At 37.4% G+C, this 20,951-nt stretch overlaps 1 protein-coding gene across 6 annotated transcripts in view; it reads left to right on the top strand.

Annotated features, from left to right (window-relative positions):
• The window catches only part of SPAG9 (sperm associated antigen 9), a 63,176-nt gene that overhangs the window by 16,900 nt on the left and 25,325 nt on the right, over nucleotides 1-20,951 (top strand). For 3 of the 6 annotated variants that reach the window (XM_084492233.1, XM_084492229.1, XM_084492231.1), the window contains exons 3-9: nucleotides 1,687-1,757; nucleotides 3,055-3,087; nucleotides 9,962-10,056; nucleotides 14,746-14,899; nucleotides 18,375-18,585; nucleotides 19,300-19,399; nucleotides 20,079-20,200. In XM_084492233.1, coding sequence (XP_084348359.1) covers nucleotides 1,687-1,757; nucleotides 3,055-3,087; nucleotides 9,962-10,056; nucleotides 14,746-14,899; nucleotides 18,375-18,585; nucleotides 19,300-19,399; nucleotides 20,079-20,200 — 786 coding nt within the window. Of the gene's footprint in view, nucleotides 1-1,686; nucleotides 1,758-3,054; nucleotides 3,088-9,961; nucleotides 10,057-10,545; nucleotides 10,890-14,745; nucleotides 14,900-18,374; nucleotides 18,586-19,299; nucleotides 19,400-20,078; nucleotides 20,201-20,951 lie in introns of those variants that run through there. The other 3 variants (XM_084492230.1, XM_084492232.1, XM_084492234.1) reach the window with 2 other exon arrangements.

Here is a 20,951-nt window from a genome sequence, read left to right on the forward strand (position 1 = left end):
TGGGCATTTCATGCAAAATGTAGGGTTTTTTTCTGACTATTATGCCTGCCATTTTAAGATACTGGGTAAAATTTTTATGTCAAGCTTTGTAATTACACATTTTGACACTTGTTTCTGTAGGCACTTACATGGGCTTCCCTTTAACTGTATGAGGAGGTTTAAAATGTCTATCTAAAAATAATAAACTAAATTCTTCCATTCATTAGATATCATTTTTGTGTCCTGCATTGCCTCTCAAAGCTGTGTATTGCCATGTGTATTGTGCTGTAAAATATATGGTAGGATGGAAATACTTTTACATCGCTTCCTGTTATTTGACCCGAAGAGCTTTTGTTCAGTCTGATAATGGTGCAGAATTGGAAGCATTCAATCTTGCATTAGTGTAAATAAAGTTTGATTTGATACTTTTGGTGAGGTATTTATAGGTAGAGTGCAAAAGGTTGTGTCAAGAAACTTAATGTTCTTATAAGAGCGAGATTAGATTAGGAGCTAAGAGTGTTTATACAGATTTGGGTGAACAGACAATTGCGTATTTTGGTTCCAGCGTTTAACTCTGGCAAAGGTTTTTTGATTGGAACCTACTTGCAATAAAGCACTGTGCCAAAATACAGATGTATGGAGCTAAAAAGAGATGAGAATTGACTTTCAGAATACCCAGTCAGCAATGGCAAAATGTGCAAATACCAAAGAAAATGCTAGCATTCATCTTCAGATAATGTGGTTGGCAATGAGTCTCTGGAGGTGAGTAACTATAAATTCTGAGTTTCCCAGGAGTATTTAAACAAATGGAGTATGGGAAGCTACTTCATGGCAAATGGAATAAGGGAACTGCAGTTACAGAATTTGAGACTCATCCTTATATCCCATAAATACCATGTCACAAAATACCAAAAGAAAAAGATGTCTTTCCCATTTAAGACTGGCAGCAAGAAGTGTTTTCTGTTTTAATGGGGGAAAAAAAGTTGTTCTTTCACTTTTTTCCTGAAGGGGGGAAAAAAAAGTCGGTTTGTTCCAGATCGTCTGCTCTTTAATATTATGTAGTTTCTGAAATGTTACTTTAATCTGCTAGACATATCTTTAATTTGGAATGCCTACACAAGTATTCGAATATTTTCTTTCACTGAATTTATTGTATTACTGCATTATTATTACCTCAGTGGAATATGAGTGAATGCTAGCATAAAAGCCTTAATTTCTGTACCACAATGTGTGACTTGAAGCTATTTCAAAATACCTTGTTTATATTTGTACCAGTTAAACGCCTCTGGAGATGTCTAGTCATATTTTAGGAAAGCAAGGTAGAACTTCTGCTGGAGCTTGCAACTCTCATCCTATATGATGTGGTTTCTGCCTCTTGGGTTTTTTATGTTCATGTGTGGAAAAGATCTGGATTGATACAAGCTGTTCTTGAACATAAAAATCCTGTCATTGAACTAGCATCAGCCAGGGAAAATAGTGCTCTGTCTTTCTTATGGGGACTGCAGTTTGTAACATTGTGCTCCTGTTGGTGTGTTCAGGAAGCTCAAGTGATGAGAGTGTAAGGAGGAACTGGTGTACTTTCTATTCTGCTCTTTGCTATTCATTGCCAACAATATTCTTGTCTCTGATTTGTCCAGGATTAAGCAAAAAGATCAGAAGTTTTTTAGGTTTATGAATTTAATTCCTTTCTCAATTTTTGTCTTCTAGTTAGCAGACTGGAAGAGAGGGAAGCAGAACTCAAGAAAGAATACAATGCTCTTCATTCAAGACACACAGAGGTAGGTCATTATAACAAGATACTGTAAAAATGTATATCTAAGGAAGACGTCCTATCCTGAGCAACTGAAAATTATTGCGTATTTAATCTATTCACTGATACTCTGATACTTGGATATTTGTTTTCTTAATGTTGGTTGTAACCAGGTGTCACTTGAGATTTAGTTTTCATCTCATTCATATCCCCGGATTTGTTTTTATCCATGTTAGTTTGATTATACCTTCTGTAGCTTTCTCACACTTTCAGAATCCAAAAAAAAAAAAAAGGAATTTGCTTTTTTGTATTTTAAAGACAGTTTTTGAAAGCACACTAGCAGATTTCAAAGAAATAGAAACAAAAAAAAGTTGTCCTTCTACTGAGCATCATGATCAGAAAACCTTGCCATACTTATTGATAGCTGTTTAAAAAAAAAAGTTATTGCTGATAAATACAGGACAAGTTTGACTTTGTCTATTAAGTTAAATAAAAACAAATAGCCACACTGCTAAAAGAACGTTCTGTAGCATAAAGGGATTTGCAATGCTTTGATTTTTAACTGCAGGTTGTTTTTCCCATGCAGGGATGCTTACTGCCTAGTTAGCATATTTATTTTAGTAAGGAAATCCCTATGTTCTTTGAATAATTCTGATCAGTCTGAAGTACTCAATAGCACAATTCTCGTTCTTCCCCTTACTCTGATTGCTTTGCCTTTCTTATTTGAAAGATCAGATAGCTGGTTTGGGAACATTAGTAACAGAGGGGAATGTGATATTGACTATTTGTAGTTTGAAGGATGTGGGGGAAGGAGAAGCAAGCATTAGTGTTGGGTTTGGTTACCTTTTAATACGTAGCATACTCATCTTAAAATTGCTTTAATACTGACAACAGCTGGAAGTCATTTGGAATGGCAGCCAGCATATAGCATTCAAGTATTGCATGACAAGACCTCTGCTTTTCGTATTTTTATAATGTTGCATTTGCTGTAATTTTAATGTATTTAAGATCACATTTGTTACTAAATAGTTACTTTAGAAGCTGCAGCTGTTGAAAACTGGAAACTTAAGTAAAACACGAAGTGACAAAGGTTAATGCTGCTCAGTTGTAGGCTTGCTTCCTTTTGAGTTGAAAGTGCTTCAGAGTACTGTGTGCCTTCACAGGTTTGGTTTAGTTCAGTTAGACCCTGCGAGTTACTACCACAATAGAAATGGCACAATTTTTTTATCAAATCTTCTTTTGCAGAGTTTGAGTTAACTAAATGTGTGGGGTACCAGTAATTCACTGAAATGCTAATGAAACATTCTGAATATCTTTTTACGTAGGTTTTGCTCCAAAATGGACAACAACCTTTGCTGGTTTGATTCCAATTTATTAAATGCTCTTACATCTTACATTCACTTTCTTTGGTGTAGGGAGAAGGTTGTCTTGGGTTTTATTGTCACTGAGGTGATTATGTCCTTCCTTCATAAAGAAACGAGTTGTAATGTGATATGGCATATCCATATCTCTGTGCTCCTAAAAACAGGTCTCTTGTTTTCTGTGCTTCCTTTCAGTATGCTTGCTTCCTTTGTTCTTCATTTGTTCCCTTGTTTTAGTATTTTGACATGTTTCACCTCTTTCTTTGTTTAGCCAACTTCTTACAATTCAAAACACTAAGGAAATCAGGGTGATGCAGAAAAAACATGTTTTACATAGTTTCTAAAAACAAACACCCTTGCCATAGGATATTTCTGCTTTTGTGTATGTAGACTTTGATCTCTGTCTTTAGGTGACATGTATATATGTTACAAAGGCATACAAAACTCTCAGGCCATCAGCTGACATCTACTGAAATACAACAGTATATTAAAGATAAAGCATGGAGAATTGATGGGGTAATGAACTTGTAGGCTGAGAAAGCTCAGCTCTGGAGTGGGGACTAAGGACAAAGCTCCCAGCAGTACGATTGTTTTTAGAAGGTTAGGGGTCTTTTTAACAGCTGTGACAGTCCTCAGGAAGTAACTAGATATTCTTTATCTGTGCTCTTAACTATATTTTTGATTACAATTAGACCATTGCCAATTTTGTAATCTGTGAATTTGTGAGACAGTCTGAGGTATGTCAAGAAGATCAGCATTTTATTGCAGGTTTCTGGTGTGTGTTTGAGACTTAAGGACTGGAAGAGACTGATAATAGTCCCCTTCTTCCCTCTTCCCCTTTGTGATTTCCTGCTTCCCCTTCTCCCAACAGACAGATCTTCATGTTTTAGGTCTGTGCAGGTCCTAATGCAAGGTATTTTAGCAAATGCTCAATCTACTTTAAGCAGTGTTATCAAGTGCACAGATTTAAATACTTCGATCACAATACATATTTGTAAAACCTTTTGTATGTTATTTTTTGTAGGAAGGAATACTTTTTTCCTTCTGAATCAGCTTCACTATTGTCTTTGCAAGTAATCTGGTTTTGGTACTTACTGAAATGACAATTGTTTTCCTTTCAGTTGACCAGATAACGAATGGAGTATTAGATTTTTTTAGTGAAGATGTTGGCAGTGATTGCTCTGACAGATGTCACATAAAAGATGCAGCTTGCCTGTATTTTCTGCCATCTTAATTTCTACCAATTTTTCTCTATTCTCCCTGCCTTTGCTATTTGCTTCCTTTCATCCTCCTCTGCCCAGCTTCTTTAATCACGATTTAATATTTCAGACTTGGATGGCTTCCTCTTCTAACTCTGAACTTCCCTGAGGCTCTGTGGCCATGCTGTCAAGTGCTAGGAGTGCTCAGCAGTGCAGCCTGCTAGGGACGGTGCTCTGCATTGCAGCCAAGGGCACCAGCCTGCCCTGGCAGTGAGGCATCTGTGCAGCTGCAGAGGCAGCAGGACTGCCCTGACTTGTTAAAGCTCACAGAAGAGGCTTTAGCCCTCTTCATCCTTCTGTCAAATTAGCCTATGTCTGTCTTCCCAGTTCTACATACACTGGGAGATGAGCTAATGGGTGTGAGTGCCATATATTCCGTAAGCTTCCTTCCCTTCTAAGCCTGTGCTTGAGCTAACTGGCTTGATTTTAAGTGGATTAGGGTGTGATAACCTCAGCGTTTAGTTGGCACATTTGAAGGTGGAGCATAGCTAGGCATTTGTAGCAGATACTTGAGATGTTGGCTTGTTGCGTCAGAACAGAATGCATGAATGCAGCCTGGACGTGTCCTCACATCCTTGTGGTGATTCCCTGCTTAGCTAACGTGCTCTGCTCCTTTGTCTTTTTGTTGCTTACAGCTGGTTTTTGGTTTTTGGTTTTCCACCAATATTGCTACGGTTTAACACTCAGAATGGATGAGCAATAAAGCAGCATGCTGGAGTTCCTGGATTCTAACTTCTGGAACTTCTGGAGATGTATGTTGTTTTCCTCTTCCTAGAGCTGTAAAGGGCCAGATGCAGGAAATGGTCACGCAGCCATGATGACAGTATGCTAAAAAGCTAAAGGGTTGGACACGGTCTAATCCAAAAATCTCTTTTTATAGAATAAAGAAAAAAATTCTGGTATGCAGTTATAACTTATCTCAAATACAATTTTGTTAAATATAAAATTGACTCCTTACATTGCCTGTATAAGAGCAGACCTGTTATCTGCACGTACCTGCTGGAGATTGCTTACCTGTGCTGCAAAGAGGTGATGCGCTGCTTCTCGGGACTCGGAGCAAACCCCTAAAGTAGCATGTAAAGGGGCATATTTTCTTTTGCTATGTAGTTGATAGGGCACATTTAGTCTTCAAACAAACCTTTAAAAAATTGTTACATGTTCATTGCTCAGGAAACCAGGGCAAAGCACTTCTTACTGTTTACTTGAGAGTTGACTAACACCTGTAGCACCTCTCTGCGCAGATTTCCAGAATAAAACTTCTGCTTAGCAAGCACTTTTTTATCTTTTGGGAAACACAAGGGTAAGATGGTTCGATATCGCTCTTCCTGACACAGAGAATATGGGCTTAGTTTAATGAAGCATAATTGGGCCATGCAAATTTCTCACTGTTTTGCACTGATACAATGTGACAGAACAGTGAGCCTATCCCTGGCATTGGGTGTGCACTTTGTCAGGTTCAGTTGGATAAACAAGTGTCCTGGGCAGGTCAGAGTGTGGGGAAACAGGAAGAGAAGGCTAAATGGAGAGGGATGCTTCCAGCTTTGGCTGAGCCTGGGGACCACACTTGGTGTCTTTGAGGTTATACTTCGGGTATTTGTTCCAACATATTGTTTTTCTCAAGCCTTATGCTAAACATTGGCACCTTGATGTAAAAACCTAGATTTAGCATCTTTACATGTTATTGTAACTGCCAGCAACATCGTCTTTTATGTGGATAAAGAAGCATCTGGTTCATCAGTGGGAATGTTACCGAGGTGACAAGCTCATCACAAACCCTTAAAGGTAAAAGAGTTACATGGAAGTTCATTTAGGACTCATGTACTAAATCAAGGTGATTCTAAAAACGTCCATTACCTTAATAGGTCTAGATTATGTGGGACACAGAAATGTCTATATATACACAGTTGGTCACCTGTTCCCAAAGGGAAGAGCTGCTTGTGCCAAACCTGGCTGGATCTGCAGACTGAACAGTGAGCACTGTCGTGCAGAGCCTCGTCTGACAGTAAGAGAATTGCCAACTGCTGTCCTCAGGGGGCTGAAGCCTTGACACGAAAAGGAACAAGAAGAGAAAGGAAGGCATGAAGGAGATGCTTTCAACTCTGTTAAAGAAAAATGCTCAGACTGGGGTTATGGATTTATACGACTTTGTGGCAAAAGAAGTAAAAGGCTTGTGTATATTGAGGGATTATTTGTAAGGGTAGGAATACAAACTAGTGCCAGGATGTTCGTCTTTCACTGAGCACAGAAGTTTGAGGGAGAAAAACCTGTAATATTTCATACTTCTAGAACTTGTCACATGCCGTATGTGTTAACGAAACTGAGTGTTTTTTGAGATGGAAAGACATTGGATGACTGTTGCTGCTGTTCAAGGGGAATGACTTGAGTATTGATGCAGTAATGTGTTCAAGCACTCATTATAGTTGTCTATTTCATGTGCCCTGAAATGAGCGAATAGGAATTTTGAAATACTGTTAACTATGGAAGTTAACTTTTCCAAGTTTTGAGCTTTCTTTAATCCCTTCATCTATTGGTAACTGAGCAATGTATTTAATCACAAAAATGATGAAGAGTGGTTGGTATTTATTATGTTGTCTTTGGAGCAATTGGTCATATTCAAAATACTTGTGACCTTTGGAGGCAGCAAAGTGAGCTGTCAGTAGGAGAAGGTTACGAATGATTGAATATTGACTGCAACTTCTGTGAAAGAAGACAGTAGCTGTGGTCTTTTATTTATTATCTGTCCTTTTCTATAACTTTGTAAGAACGGTAGAAACTCCGTTTCTTAAGTTATCAATAACATTAAAACTTGAGATAATGGAGTATTCTTAACATTCTTGATTGAATTTTGAGCGCTCTGACTTCTAGCATGTTATTTCATGTTATTTGGGTGAAGATGGTGCACTTCAAGGATATGCTGAGGCTCAGTAATTTCGGTTGAAAGGGCCACTGCATGTCGTCTAGTTCAAATCCCAGTGGTTTTGGAGGGATTCTTCAAAATTTTGTTGCAAAGGAGCACTTTGAGATAACTTCTCAATGAATTACAGCATTTATCATTTCAAGGCTTTAATTATACTGATTTCTACAAGTTGAGAATCCATGGGCTGTGTCTCACGTTACGTGATTTCTGGCACCAGCTGTGTAGCCCCTCATCCCGTGTGTAGGGAAGGAGGGTGAGGAATTCAACTCCTTGCAGAAGATATTCCAATATTGCCAAGTTTCATACATGTGACCCTGGATCAAGGCAGTGTGTAAGCTTTACATAGTTTTTTCTGACTGTGGGGACACTGCAGGCATCTGTACCCTGAATCTGTGGGGAAATTGCTGTGCTGCACTGCGCGTGCATGAGATGCATACGTTTGCCTTTCTCATCTTACTTTTGTGTTCTTATAGCTTATGCGCTTTGTGCTGAAGCATGAGATCTATGGATATGCTGCTTTCACCATCAGCATTATTTTCATCTGCAGAGCAATACTAAACTGCTTAGTCCTTTAAATTGACCTGCCCTCTAGCCGCTGTATGCGGGTAATAAATATGATGAGACATTCCAGTAAACAAAAGAATAACAGGCTGAGGGGAGGGAAGAAAGTAGGTTAAACAACATATTTTGTAAAACGCGGAAGTTAGACAGATTTTACTGACCCTACTCTTTTTTCCCATGTTGTAACTGTTCCTTAGAAAGGTACTAGTTCCTTAGCTTCTGTTCAGTGGCTTAAAAAAAAAAAAAAAAAAAAAAAGAAAAACAAGATGTTCTGTGTAAAACTTTATTTTTTTAAAAAATGCTGCCCTACAAATTGACATTTTTCCAGGTAGGTTGAGTTTTGTGCAATAATTCCCTTCTATGGTGGGGGGGGGGTATACAAACAATACTGAATGGTCTTATATACATCTCAAACTAATTCATGATTGTTTTTTTTTCTCTGGGATTTCTGAATTATAGACTTGTTATTATGTACAACCCTGCTCAGGAAATATTGGAACACCTGATTTTGATTCCTTGATGGAAACAGAAAAAACAAGAAACATTGGGTAGTTGAAAGTGGAGTTTTCAGTTTTTTGATTGCTTCTGCATATAAGCAAGCATTTAAAAATAATTCAGAAAACAAATGAGGTGGTTGTAGTAAAACGCTGCATTTGTATCATTTGGGAGGATAAATTTTGTAAGCTTTTGACGGCAGTTAAAGTACATTATATAATGTTTCTCTAAAAATAGCAAGATAATATAATTCAGAGCAGAAAAAAGTATTTCGACTGAATGCAGGGAAAAGATCTGTATGTCATGTAATGTTGATTTATATGATGCCTATCAATCAGGATATCTTAAATCTGTTCGTAATATGAGAATTTTAGCCTAAGAATATTTATCCATATGTAGCTGATGCTGTCAACTGGTGTTTGCATTGAACTCCTGCCTTAGTAGCCTTGGACACATCAAGCCTGACTTGACAGAAACATGTAGGTGGAGGTTTCCAGGTCTTGCTGAATTTAGTCCTAATGTTTGAACATATCCTCACAAACAAAAGGTTATATAGTATTAGTTGTATAGGTACTTGTTAATAAAGGTGTTCTGAAAATGCGTCCACAAAAGTTGGACATGGTGGTCCTTGTTGGAGCCTTTCCAACTCGGAATATTCTGTGATTCTGAGAAATTCTAGTTTTACAGAATAGGTATAATTTCCAGAAAGAAGCCTTTGACATGGCTTGAATATGGTTTGGAAAAAAATTGCACTGAATTCTTGTGCAATATACCTATGATTTTTTTTCCTTTTCTGAGTGCCCTATTAATGTTGAATGTGAGCACAGAAATGCTAAAAATAGTCATGTAGGGTTCTCTCCAGGCTTTCAATGCTCTTCAGACTTTTCTATCTTTCATTCTGAAGATGCATGTCCAAATTAGCCTTTTAGAATGATGTGGCAATACCTGCTACTTCTCTCCATGCACGACCCAGATCAGTTGTCTGCTGAGCAGCATTGTCCTTAGGCTGATTGGAATCAGGGTTCGTTAAATAAGTCATGACTGCAGGAGTCAGCATGTTGGCCCGTGGCTGTCTCTTCACAGAAGGAGAGGAAGTGATCGGAGCTCTTCTCAAGGACTAATCACAGGCACTCCCTCCTTTTTATGAGGAGTCTATCTAGGTGATTCGAAACCAAAGCTTTCTGTGTTCTCTATAAGAGAAGTTAAATTTATTTAAATGTTGGGAGAAAGAGAATGCAGATCTTTTGCAGATTTTTTGCAGTTAGGCAATAAAATGTCATGTCAAGCAGATATTCTAATTTACTATAATTAGAGGTTTTAGCACCTAAAATGGATTTGAATATGGCACTTATTATAAACAAGAGTTTTGAATTTACTACATGCACTTTGGATGCTAGGATATTTCCTGTGCATGAATGCACAAGTTCTCTTTTTTTTTTTTTTTTAAATTATGGGATTCTCTGCTGGTTTGTGGCCTTACACACTATAATTTTACTTCTTTCTTTATCTATTTAATGTTTCTGAATGCTTTTACTATTTTTAGCATTACAAGAAAAAACTATATTGTATTAGCTAAGAATTACGCAACTGTACTAAAAGCAAGTAGTATTAATTTTACTGTTTCTGTCATTTTAAACAGATGATTCACAATTATATGGAGCACTTGGAAAGAACCAAACTTCATCAGCTAACAGGGGGTGAACAGTTAGAATCCACTACACACAGTAGAATTAGGTAAGCTATTTATTATGCTCTCACCCTGAAATGAAAGAAAAATCCATTCGTTTGTGTTTGCAAGACTTTGTTCTTTAATCCTACAACAACGATTTGGCTGAATCAGAAAGATTTGTTGTATGATTGGAATGCAGTAAGAGAATAGCGTAGAAACTAGTAGAGAAAAGCTTTTGCTGTTGTACTGCTAAACATTAAGGCTAACGTACAAAGTATATCTCAATTTCAGCTTTTTTTTGGTGTTTACATTCAGGTAGGTAGGAAAAAAATGTCAGCAGCTGTGACAAAATAATTGATACCGTGCTGTTGCTTTGTGTTCAGGTTGGTGGTGTGTATCTTGATACCCACTTGTTCTAAGGGCTCGGTGTGAATATATTATGCAGATTTTGAGCTTTCTAGCCTATGAACTCTGCGTGGAAGGAGGGGAGAAGAACTCCTGGGCTGGCTGTGTCTCTGCGTCGCTGCATAGATGCTGCGAGGAGCCCGGCAGCTCGGTGCGAGGGGGAGGAGAGGTGATGTCATTGCTTTGGAGCTGCTGCAGAAGAGTGGAAAGCTGCTGCTGATGGCATTGTTTTTGTGGCAGCGGCTGAATGACAGACTTTGCCTACAAAGATACACCCTCGGCCTCTGTGTAGCCTTCTTGGTTCCGGCGTTTCACCATGCCAGCACAGCGCCATGAATCCTGGATGCATGCTGCTATTTGTGTTTGGCTTCGTTGGCGGGGCGGTGGTCATTAATTCGGCTATCTTGGTATCTCTCTCTGTTTTGCTGCTTGTGCACTTTTCTATTTCTACTGGTGTGCCAGCTCTGACGCAGAACCTACCAAGGATACTCAGGTACTCTGACCCACTGAACCTTAGCTTCTCCTGCTCTTTCTTTTTCTCTGCTTTCTCTTTTCTTGTCAAACAAAAAGAGCAAGGACAAATTAAAGATGCAAATCATGCATAAATTTCAAATTCTTCTGTAAACTTAATGTTTATGGACTGGGAATGTGGTAATATTTTTAAGCATTCAAATGTAGGTGCCCTTTGCTTAAGCAAGTTATAAGGTCTGTTAATGTATTTTTGTTCTTTTAAGAAAGCTATTGTTTTGGTTGATGGTAACCTGCAAAAAAAAAAAGCTGTGGTGACAATCTCATGAATCAAGCTCATATTTATTGTATTGTCAGGTACTTGGCTGATCATGTGTAGCCATAAATATATGCAGACTGAGACCTTGTACTAATACATTCCATTAATTTTTAATCTAAAGAATTGCATAAGAACAGCAAATTGATAATTGTTCAAATACATACTAATTAGTTGATTACGCTATTGAAAAAAAAATGTTTATTGGTTTGTGGGGGGAAAAAATCTTTCATTATTTAAGCATTAGAGCTCTTAAAGCCTATTCACTATTGTTCAGCCAAATGTTATCCTCTCCTCTTTTCTGTACTTGTATGGCAACCTGCCAGCTCTCTGTCCTCCCTCAAGTTATGTTCTGTGTCCTAGTTGCCTGGAGCAGTACCAGACATACATTAGAATATGGTTACCAAAAGTAATCCTGATATGCTTTTGTACCATAATTACAAAAAGAGAGCAACTGGAAAATTTTAATGTAGCTTTCTGACCTGAAAACTTGACATGCTTCCCACTGTTGGTGAACTTAATTTCAAAAAAAAAAAAAGGGCAAAAACAAACTTTGAGAGTGAAAAATGCTGGAAATGTTCTCTGAAAGAGCCATGTGATGTTCTCCTTGATACATGGCACATGTAGATGCTGTATGGTAGTATGCTTTTTAATGTAGGTCTCTGAGCACAGACGGGTTTTTCCAAAGCTTTCAAGTCCATCAGTAGCTTAAAAACCATGTGTTATTATTGAGAATAAATATGCATATTAAATACAGAGAAATAGTGTAACTATCTAGACTGGTTTAGTTGGGCTGTTTTTGTTTAAGACGAGCAAAAAACCTGAACCCATATTCAATAACCCCCAACTCTTAAAAACAAAACAAAAGCAGCACAGCAAAATATTGAGCTTCAGGTTCAGAAAACTTCATTACAGTTCCTATATTTAAGGAGTCAGATAGTTTAAGATGTTTTTGTAATGCGCTTTTCCTTCCCTGGTAAATATTTCATGGATCTGAGTGTTTTTGGAAGCCGTTCCCCCTCCCCCCCCAGTCAACTCTTCCTAGTAATATATTTTAGGAGTTACGGGAATTGGAGCTTAGTTCCTTAGTCTATTATTCATATCAAAAAGGTAAAAACATAGGGTGAAGGAATCCAGTTGTAAAAGAATTGTCTTGTTTTTCACATTAGCCAGCTGTTAAAACAGAGCATCTGGTTGTTTATCGTAAAGGTTCCTGTGAATGCTTCAATGCTTTATTTCAGAATAGTCAACAACCTGTGAATAAGTTGAGATTGCTTTAGTCTAATTAGATAATTTCTTTTAATACAGGCATCCAGCATCACATAGGAAGCCTTAATGTCCAAAATAAGGCCTCTTTTCAAACTTCATTTACAGTGCAGTCTTGCAATTCACCTGAACAGTATTTTAAGCACATCAAAATAGTTTCAAATAAATTTTATAATGAACCTATTCCACCAAAAAAAGCACTTCTCAGCTGAGAACTCTTTTTCCAGTACCTGTTTTGTTTCAATTCTCTATTCTGAAGACTACAAAGCAAACAAATCTGTCTCCTTCGAACCATTGCTCCAGGAGGCGTTTTCCAAAGCAAGGGGCCCTTCACAATGCATGCTTTATAAGCTTTCTTTTGGACTGAAGGGATTCTTTTTTCCTTTTTTTCCCTGCCGGATTTCTTAACCAATGAAATGTTTTCAGTCTTTTATCATAACTTAAGCTTATGTGGTGTCCTTTGTTCCCTGCATGCATTAGAGTTGTGGGAAATCTAAAGAAAAGCAGCACCTATCACAATAGCGGTAACTGCTGGAATCCAATTCTCTTTAGCTCTTTGGCTATTTTTTTTTTTTTCATGAAAACTTATCAGAGCAGTAACTTTGAAAAATGCAAGCCATATGATGCTTTTTATTTTGTAACCCTGATTAATTTTGCTTTACTTGCTTTGCTGCCTGATTTGCTGTGCTAAACTACTCCTGAATTAACAACTGAAGATGGAATGGTATTTATGAAAGACCAAGACACGAGCAATGTGAGAGTTTGAGACTCCTATGACAGGGAATCTTTGTATCTCTGTACTGCGAAGGTTTATGCCAAACCGTTTACCATTAAAATATTGCTATTTTTGCTGACTTTTTCATTGATTAAATTCTAAATACAATCCCTTCTTGACTAACTTTCCTTCTTGGTTTAAAATTTAAAAAAGTTTTTCCTATGCTTTTTAATATTCCTTTTTGTGGTTTTGCATATAGCTTATAAGTAGGTACTAATTCTGCATAGAACTGTGTCACAGTTAAGTTTAATTTGTGAAAAGCCTGGTTGTTAAAAAGATGAGGTAGTGATTTGACTCATTATAATGCTAAAATATACAAAATCTCTCCGGTCGCAATATTGTCTGGATTATCTCCGTAGGAATAGTTAACGGCAATATTTTCTCATGAAGCTCAGTCTTCTGCCATCACTTGTGTGCACTTTGATCTTTTGGTCTACAGTATACTGAAAACTTTGCTTGAGCTGCACTGGTTGATTACGGTCCCATTTTTTGCTTCTGTATTTCATTGTTCTAATTCAAGAAATACATTGTTTTGTCTCAATTCTATGCCTGGCTGATATTTTTCCTTCTCAGGGCTGGCTCTAGCATCCCATGAATTGCATTCTACACAATGTTTTTGTCTCTTGCTATCAGGAAGTATTAATCTTTTTCTGTTTACTGATAACATTATTGATAGCAAGACTGGATTTGGGAATCTTTTGTGGAAGGGATCAACATACAAAGCTTTGGAACTTCCAAATGTTGTTTGTTGTAGAGAAGGGATAAAGTTAGCAAAGGTAGTGAGGAGTTAGGATGAAGTTATCTACCTTTCGTGTTGTTGAAGTAAATCTTAAGCTGTAGTTGATGTAACATAGTCAGTACTGCTACTTATGGCAGCAGTCACGTCATGGCATTGGTTGCTCTTTTCTTGCTGTTTTCAAATTTTCCTGTGGCCCTACAGTAAAGCAGAGTACTGAACTGGTCTTTGTTAAAACTATAAACTTTTTAGCTGGGCTGGTTTTAACACTTGTAATTCCTTGATCTGTTTATTTTACCCAGTTACACAAATGAATATAATTCATGTGACCTTAAATTTGAACTTTTGGTTGATGTCTTATGACTTTCCCAAATGCTTATATTACTGATATAGTTGTTGAAGTTGTTAGAGAGTATCTTGCAAAAAAAAAAAAAAAAAAGTGTTTCGAGTGGCTGCTGAGAACTAATTTTTCTGAAGTAGACATTTCTGTTTTAAACTGCTGTTTGTGTTATGTTTCTGTTAGTTTGCTGTAGATTAGATTCAGTGCAATCAATGTTGCTGCCTAAAGCCATGGAATAGCCCAATCTGCAATTAATCAAATCATGTGAAATGTGGAATTAGTATGTGCTGTAATACAAACTGCATATGCTGCATTGTATGTTCAGTAGAGAACAGGTTATGAACATTTGAACCTGTAACTTTACGACTTCCCTGCTGATTTTAGAGGTGAACAGGAAAAGCTATGTGACATCTGAAATAGTTGACAAAATCTGTCCTTTTTCAAACAGAAAGGAGCGTCCAATATCACTGGGCATCTTCCCGTTACCTCCAGGGGATGCACTGCTTACGCCTGAAGCTCAGAGAGAAGCAGGAGAAACACCTGGGTCAGAGCACTGGAAATTCCACGAGCTAAGCCAGCCACGATCCCACACAAGCCTGAAGGTAAGTTGTTAGTGTGGCTGTCCTGTGCATTAGGAGAAACCCCTATAAAAATGTTACACTTTGCTGCCGGTAGAGAGAAAAATGGAAATGAAAGAAGAGACAGAACCCTGAATCACGTTCGTTTACACAGCTGTGTATTTTGCAAACAAGTGGTAATGCAGTTCTCTTATTCCCAAGAGTGTTTTTTTCTGATCAATGACCATTTCTAAAGGCCAGTCACTATTTCTTTACAGCCTAGCTATGTAACTAGGTAAGCAGGTCTGCCAACTCAATATCCTTTTGGAAGGAAAGCTTTGGCTACAGGCAGTACTCTAATGCAGCCGCTGCCTTCTCTCAGACTACCGTAGAGTTGAGTGACCTAACTTTCCTAAATTAGCTTGTGATGTGATTTCCCTTACGTGTAGCTTGGCTATAATTTCTCCAATTGTTCTGTGTCCCAGCAGTGGGAGGTGGCATAGAGCAAGCTGCAGAAAGGGGAAAAATAGAGGAGTGGTGTTGGTGTGTGGTGAGCTTAGTGGTTGGGACTAGGGTGCACGAACACAGCAGGAGCCCGGGGCTGCAGGTTGAAGAACTCCAAACTGTGTAAAGCCTCTGCCTCCTGATGCTGCCGAGGTGTACTAGGAGATATGGTTGTGCTGTTATTTCTGAAGATGTGTGCAGCTGAGGGGAAAGTGAACTTAATATACAGCAGAAGAATACTAAACTGATAATAAATAGCAATCCAGAAGTAACTGGAACTTGATTTTTTTTATTATTATTATTTTTTAATCTAGAGGTCACATGGAGCTAATGGGAAGTGATGAATTATAAAAAGATATCAGTGACAACAGGAGTTTGAATCTAAAAAACTGTCACTTACCACACTATTCCCATTGTGCCATCTTGGATTTTAGTTTTCCTGTTCCCTTTGTCCCATGCCAATTGATTTCAACGAATTGACAGAGCTCTTTTTAGGAGAGCTGACTGAAATACAGATTAGTTATGACTAAGAATAGGTGGAGGTGGAATAAAAAGGGGAGTTTCTGATCCTATCCTGTGCCCTTAGAAAGATTATAATGGCTACTATATGTCATCAAAAAAAGGTTTCTTGGTATAGTTCCACTCAACTCTGCTAGAAGAATGTGGAAAATAATGTGAACTAACTTTTAAAGCCTATTCAGTCAGAGTAGATTTCTTTAGTCCAAAGCAGATTTATACTTGTGAACATAAAATACTTCTGAAGTGAACCTGTGGGATGACATGATATATTGAGGTCATAACCAGAATTTAAAATTTTTTCTTTTCTTATTTTTCTCTCTAAATACTTTAACAACAAGTACAAAGTAAGGGTCTGCTGCTTTCAGGCATGTTTGCAATTCATTGATGGACAGTAATTCCTCGTAAAGTATTACAACAGTAAGTGTCAGGGAGAAACCCAGACTAAAAAGGCAAAGTAATCTGTAGAAATACAGAAGGAACAGTACAGAAGGAACATTACCTTGTCTTCCAATATTACTCAGTACAGTTTTGTAAGTTCCATTCATTCTCTTCTACTTATTTCTGCAAGGTATTGCAGGTGAGCCACAACTACTCCAGTTTTAATGATATAATTTTTAAACTAATTTTGCAGTATTCAGGAAAACTGGCAACACTGCCAAAAACGTCAGATTTGCTAAGTTAGCACTGACTTCCAAGTGCTTGGTCTTTGAGATATTCTGATTTTCCTGCACTTCATGGAGTTGCATTTTGTTTTTATTAGTTTTTGGACCAAACATTCACAATAGTTTAATGAGCATTGTTTCTGAGAGTTATCTACTGCATTTTTTTCTTTAGCTAGCTAAGTCAGAAATGTAAAGTATGGGGTTACTTGAAATCCCTTTAAGCAAAGGGCTGTTCTCTTCACTATTTTCTTTGTCTATCAAGACATGTTTCTGGAGTTCTGTTTGTGAAAGTCAGTGGTCAGTCTGCATCAGTTAGTGGATGCTTTTGGAACACAAAGATGTAGAAATGTTTAAAGAGAACCGTTGGCTCTGTTAAGACTTTATTCTGTGTTTGTGTGATCTCTGGATTCTCTTGGTAAGAGGTATCATTTCCTCCTTTCTGTAACTACTTGGTAAAGTATGAATCATTGGCTGAACTTAACAAATTCAATAAGCAATTGGGTAGATAGTGTAGTTTTTTTTGGAAATGGACACCAAATATCTCATAACACCTTAGAATCTTGGTTTCATTTTCTTGAGTAACTGTGGAATAATGTATTCTTTTGGGGGTAATTTCAAAATCAATAAGTCAATTACTATCAATTTCCTAACTGATAAGAAGGTATTGAAGGAAAGAGTTTATTTCTATGCTTGCAAATTCCAAGTGGAGATGTTACTATGTGATGCAAGCTTTTCATTTATGCAGATATACACAGATGTGTGTCTTCCTGCCCTCAGAAAATGAAGTCTTACCTTGCAAGGAAGTAGCAGAAGTGTAAAATAAATAAATAAAAATAAAAATAAAAAAATTACAACTCCTAGTAATCTTGCACTTGCAATGAATATTGCACTTAATGCAAATCTAAGAACGTGTGTCTGCTTGCAAGGTTTTTTGTTTTTTAAGCAACCTTAAACTTCAGCTTCACTTCCTTCTTGAAAAAGGATGCGAGCAGTACAATGAATTAAAGCTTCACAAAATATAAACTTCCTTCTTTCTTGTCATGTTTTGGTTTCCTGAGCTAACAGATGAGTGCTGTTAGATGTCACGGGATGCCTAGGAGCCTTGCTTTCACCTCTGATTCACAAACAAGACCAAAAAAGAGCTTTTTGTCAAGACTTGCTTTCCTGCCTTCGTTTTGCATGTAGCAGTCTCAGTATTTCATCTGTTTCCCAAGGATATTTCTCTAACACTTTGGAAAACAGTGGCCTAAATAACCAGTTGGTGTTTGTATCTACAGAGAGATCTTGTTCACTGGTATGCTGCTGTTTAAGTCACGGTTAAGATGCTGGTACAGTTCTACGTGCTGTAGTTCTACACTAGTTTAATGCGTGTTCTGCATCAGTACTTGAGTATCCTCTGAGAGGCTATTTTTAGACATTACACGAGTTTTGGAAAAGCACATTTTAGAGCAGCTTTGGGAAGACCGTCAGCAATTTACTGTGCAGCTAGAAGGATTACTAATACGGGAATACACACTGCTGTGTAATACTTAACAGAAAAGCATCATAAACCTGTTGGTATACTTCATAATCTCAGATTTTAAAATAGTATTAAAAAAAGGATGTGTATTTTGTAGTTACAGCCTCCTTAACAGGAGTGAAACCACAGCCTTAGCTATTCACAGCCATGAATCTGGTAAAACGGGCTTAAGTTACTCTTTTCGTTCCTATTTCTTTAGATCTGCATATTCTTCAGAAAAATGGAGGATTTTTGGCACTTGTTCTTTAGAAACAACTATGACTCTTCTAATATTTTAACTTATGCTGACTTTTCAATGCTAATTCATCCGTTTTAGGATGAGCTCTCTGATGTTAGCCAGGCAGGCTCAAAATCTACTACTCCAGCATCCACGGCTGCTTCTGATATACCTGCATTGCCTGCTGAAACTCCTCAGAAGGAAGATGTTGAAGGACTTGCGAAGGGCACAGATAAGCAGAGTGAAAAGCCAGACGTAAGCAAGAATATTGAAGTACAGGTAGCTCAAGAGACAAGAAATGTGTCCACTGGTGAGCCGCATATACTTTTTAGTAAATGAATTATTATGGACCTATACATAACCCTTAATGAAATGCCTTAATTCTGCCAGAAATGATAAATATTTTTTACTTAATATTTTTAGGAGAATGAAATATTGGTGAGAGAAGTCTGTTGTTTATTGGTGGTATTAGTCCTTATTTTTCTAGAATCAGAGTCATAAATGACATTCCCTTGTGAGCAGCAGAAGTAACACTCATCTAGACACAAAGTCATGAAATGAGGTAGATGTTCCTTGATTGCTAATATAAAGGAGTGGGGAATAATGACCATTTAGTGATTAGAGAAAGGACTTCTCTAAAAAAATGATTTTTTGCCTATTACTGTTGAGAGTTGCAACTGGAACTTCAATTCAGTTACAGGCAAGGATAGTGTTTTCTCAGTGAGGATGCCAAAGAAACTGAAGCCTTCTAAGAGTGCTGATAAACTACATTGAAATAAACTTCTGCTGTACAATAACTTTATTAAATTTCACTTGGTCTATAAGAGAGACTTGCTTAGAAATTCCAATGTCTGTGCTAGGGTATCAAAATCCATAGATCTTGTTTAGTTGCTTAAATAAGTCTCTGAACACAGATATATTGAATTGATCATCAACTTAACATTAATTTAATGTCTGTAATGTTGTGTGTCACAATTTAAAGTGATTTTTGATTTATGGAGACATACTATTTGATTTTCCCTAGGTGGAAATGAAAATGAAGAAAAGTCTGAAGTTCAGGCCATCATTGAGTCAACTCCAGAGCTGGATATGGATAAAGATCTCAGTGGATATAAGGGTTCTAGGTAAGTTGTGCGATGTGATTTGAGTAGGAAAACCAGTTTTAGAAGGTACCAGACTTCAGTTTTCATCTCTTTACTTGTTTTGAAATTTTAAGACCGAGGTCATGCATTATATAATGAATCTCCTACTTCTGTGACCCTGTTTCTTTCACCAGATTCCTCAGGAGGTTTTAAGTGTAACAGCAGTTCTTCATTCTGTCACTATACTTCAAGTGAACGTGCAGGGTACTTCATATTACAGCACGCTTAATAATACCTAAATATTCTCTTCATGTTTTGAGGGTCTGTACCAAGAGGCCTTTTGTACTCGAATCTGGGTTTCAAGATATTAGCGTTTGTTAAGCTGACCTCTTGTGATTTCACCCAGTCTTCAAAATCTGGATCTAGGACTGACTCCTCAAGTGCTACAGCATTCTTCAGATTCTGATGGGAGAATCCCATTGCTGGTAGAGTGCCTTTGCCTGAGTCTGCTTCTTGTAGGCATTTGCTTATGAAGGGTAACATTAGGAAAACATATAAAAATAAAATTTAGGACTTTAAGACAAAAGCTTCTAAAACTTTTATTCTGTTTTTATAGGGTAACAAATGAACTACTGGCAAAAAAAAATATATGGAGAAAACATTCTTCAGAGTGGGAATGGACTTCTGCCTTTTTGATATGTTTGTTCTAATTCTTTAACAGCACTCCTACCAAAGGCATAGAGAACAAAGCATTTGACCGTAATACAGAGTCACTCTTTGAAGAGCTGTCATCTGCTGGTTCTGGCCTAATTGGAGATGTGGATGAAGGTGCAGATTTACTGGGTAAGAATGGTTCTTCAAAGATCCTGTTCAGAGGAGTTTTCTTTGCTAGTGAAGTGTATAATTGTCTTTAGTAGACTTACTGTTAAGAGCCATTTGCATGAAAATATCTGACTGTCATCCTAAGGTGGAATTATGCAAAAAAATGACATATACTATCAGCCATAATGTTTTTAGGTACTTATAGGGAAAACTGAAATAGAGTATAGTATAATATAAAACCTTTGTGTCAGATGACATCTTCAACCAAAGTAATCTTCAGTTTTAGGTAGTTTAATTCACATTATGCCAGTCTGTAATGGCCTGGCTTTATCACAACTCTGTGGAAGTTGTGTGGTTTGTAAGAAAATTGCAGTATAATGCAGTGGTGGTAATTGGAGAATCAAACTATTAATTAAAAGCAGGGGAAGGGGAAGAAACACATTTCCCTCTTTTCCACCAAGTGGCTTGCTGCTGCTTGTGTGCTAACTGAACAAAGTGGAGGTTTTGGGGACATGAGTTGATCAGGAGCTAAAAGGTCATGTGGGGGGAAAAATGGATCTTTCCATAAATGACTATCTAGTATTATCACAAGTTATTTCTGGACGTATCACTGTGCACGCCTCATTTTGAAGTAATGAAAGTTGGTACTATGGAAAACATATAAAATACAGATGCATCTCGTGCATGTGTTAGGTTGCATATAGAAAATCATTAATTGCCCTGTCAGAAGCTAGAAATCAAGATTATTAATAATTTAGAACTACTGTGTATG

This window comes from Aythya ferina (genome assembly GCF_964211825.1).
Source record: "Aythya ferina genome assembly, chromosome: 18".
Lineage (NCBI taxonomy): Eukaryota > Metazoa > Chordata > Aves > Anseriformes > Anatidae > Aythya > Aythya ferina.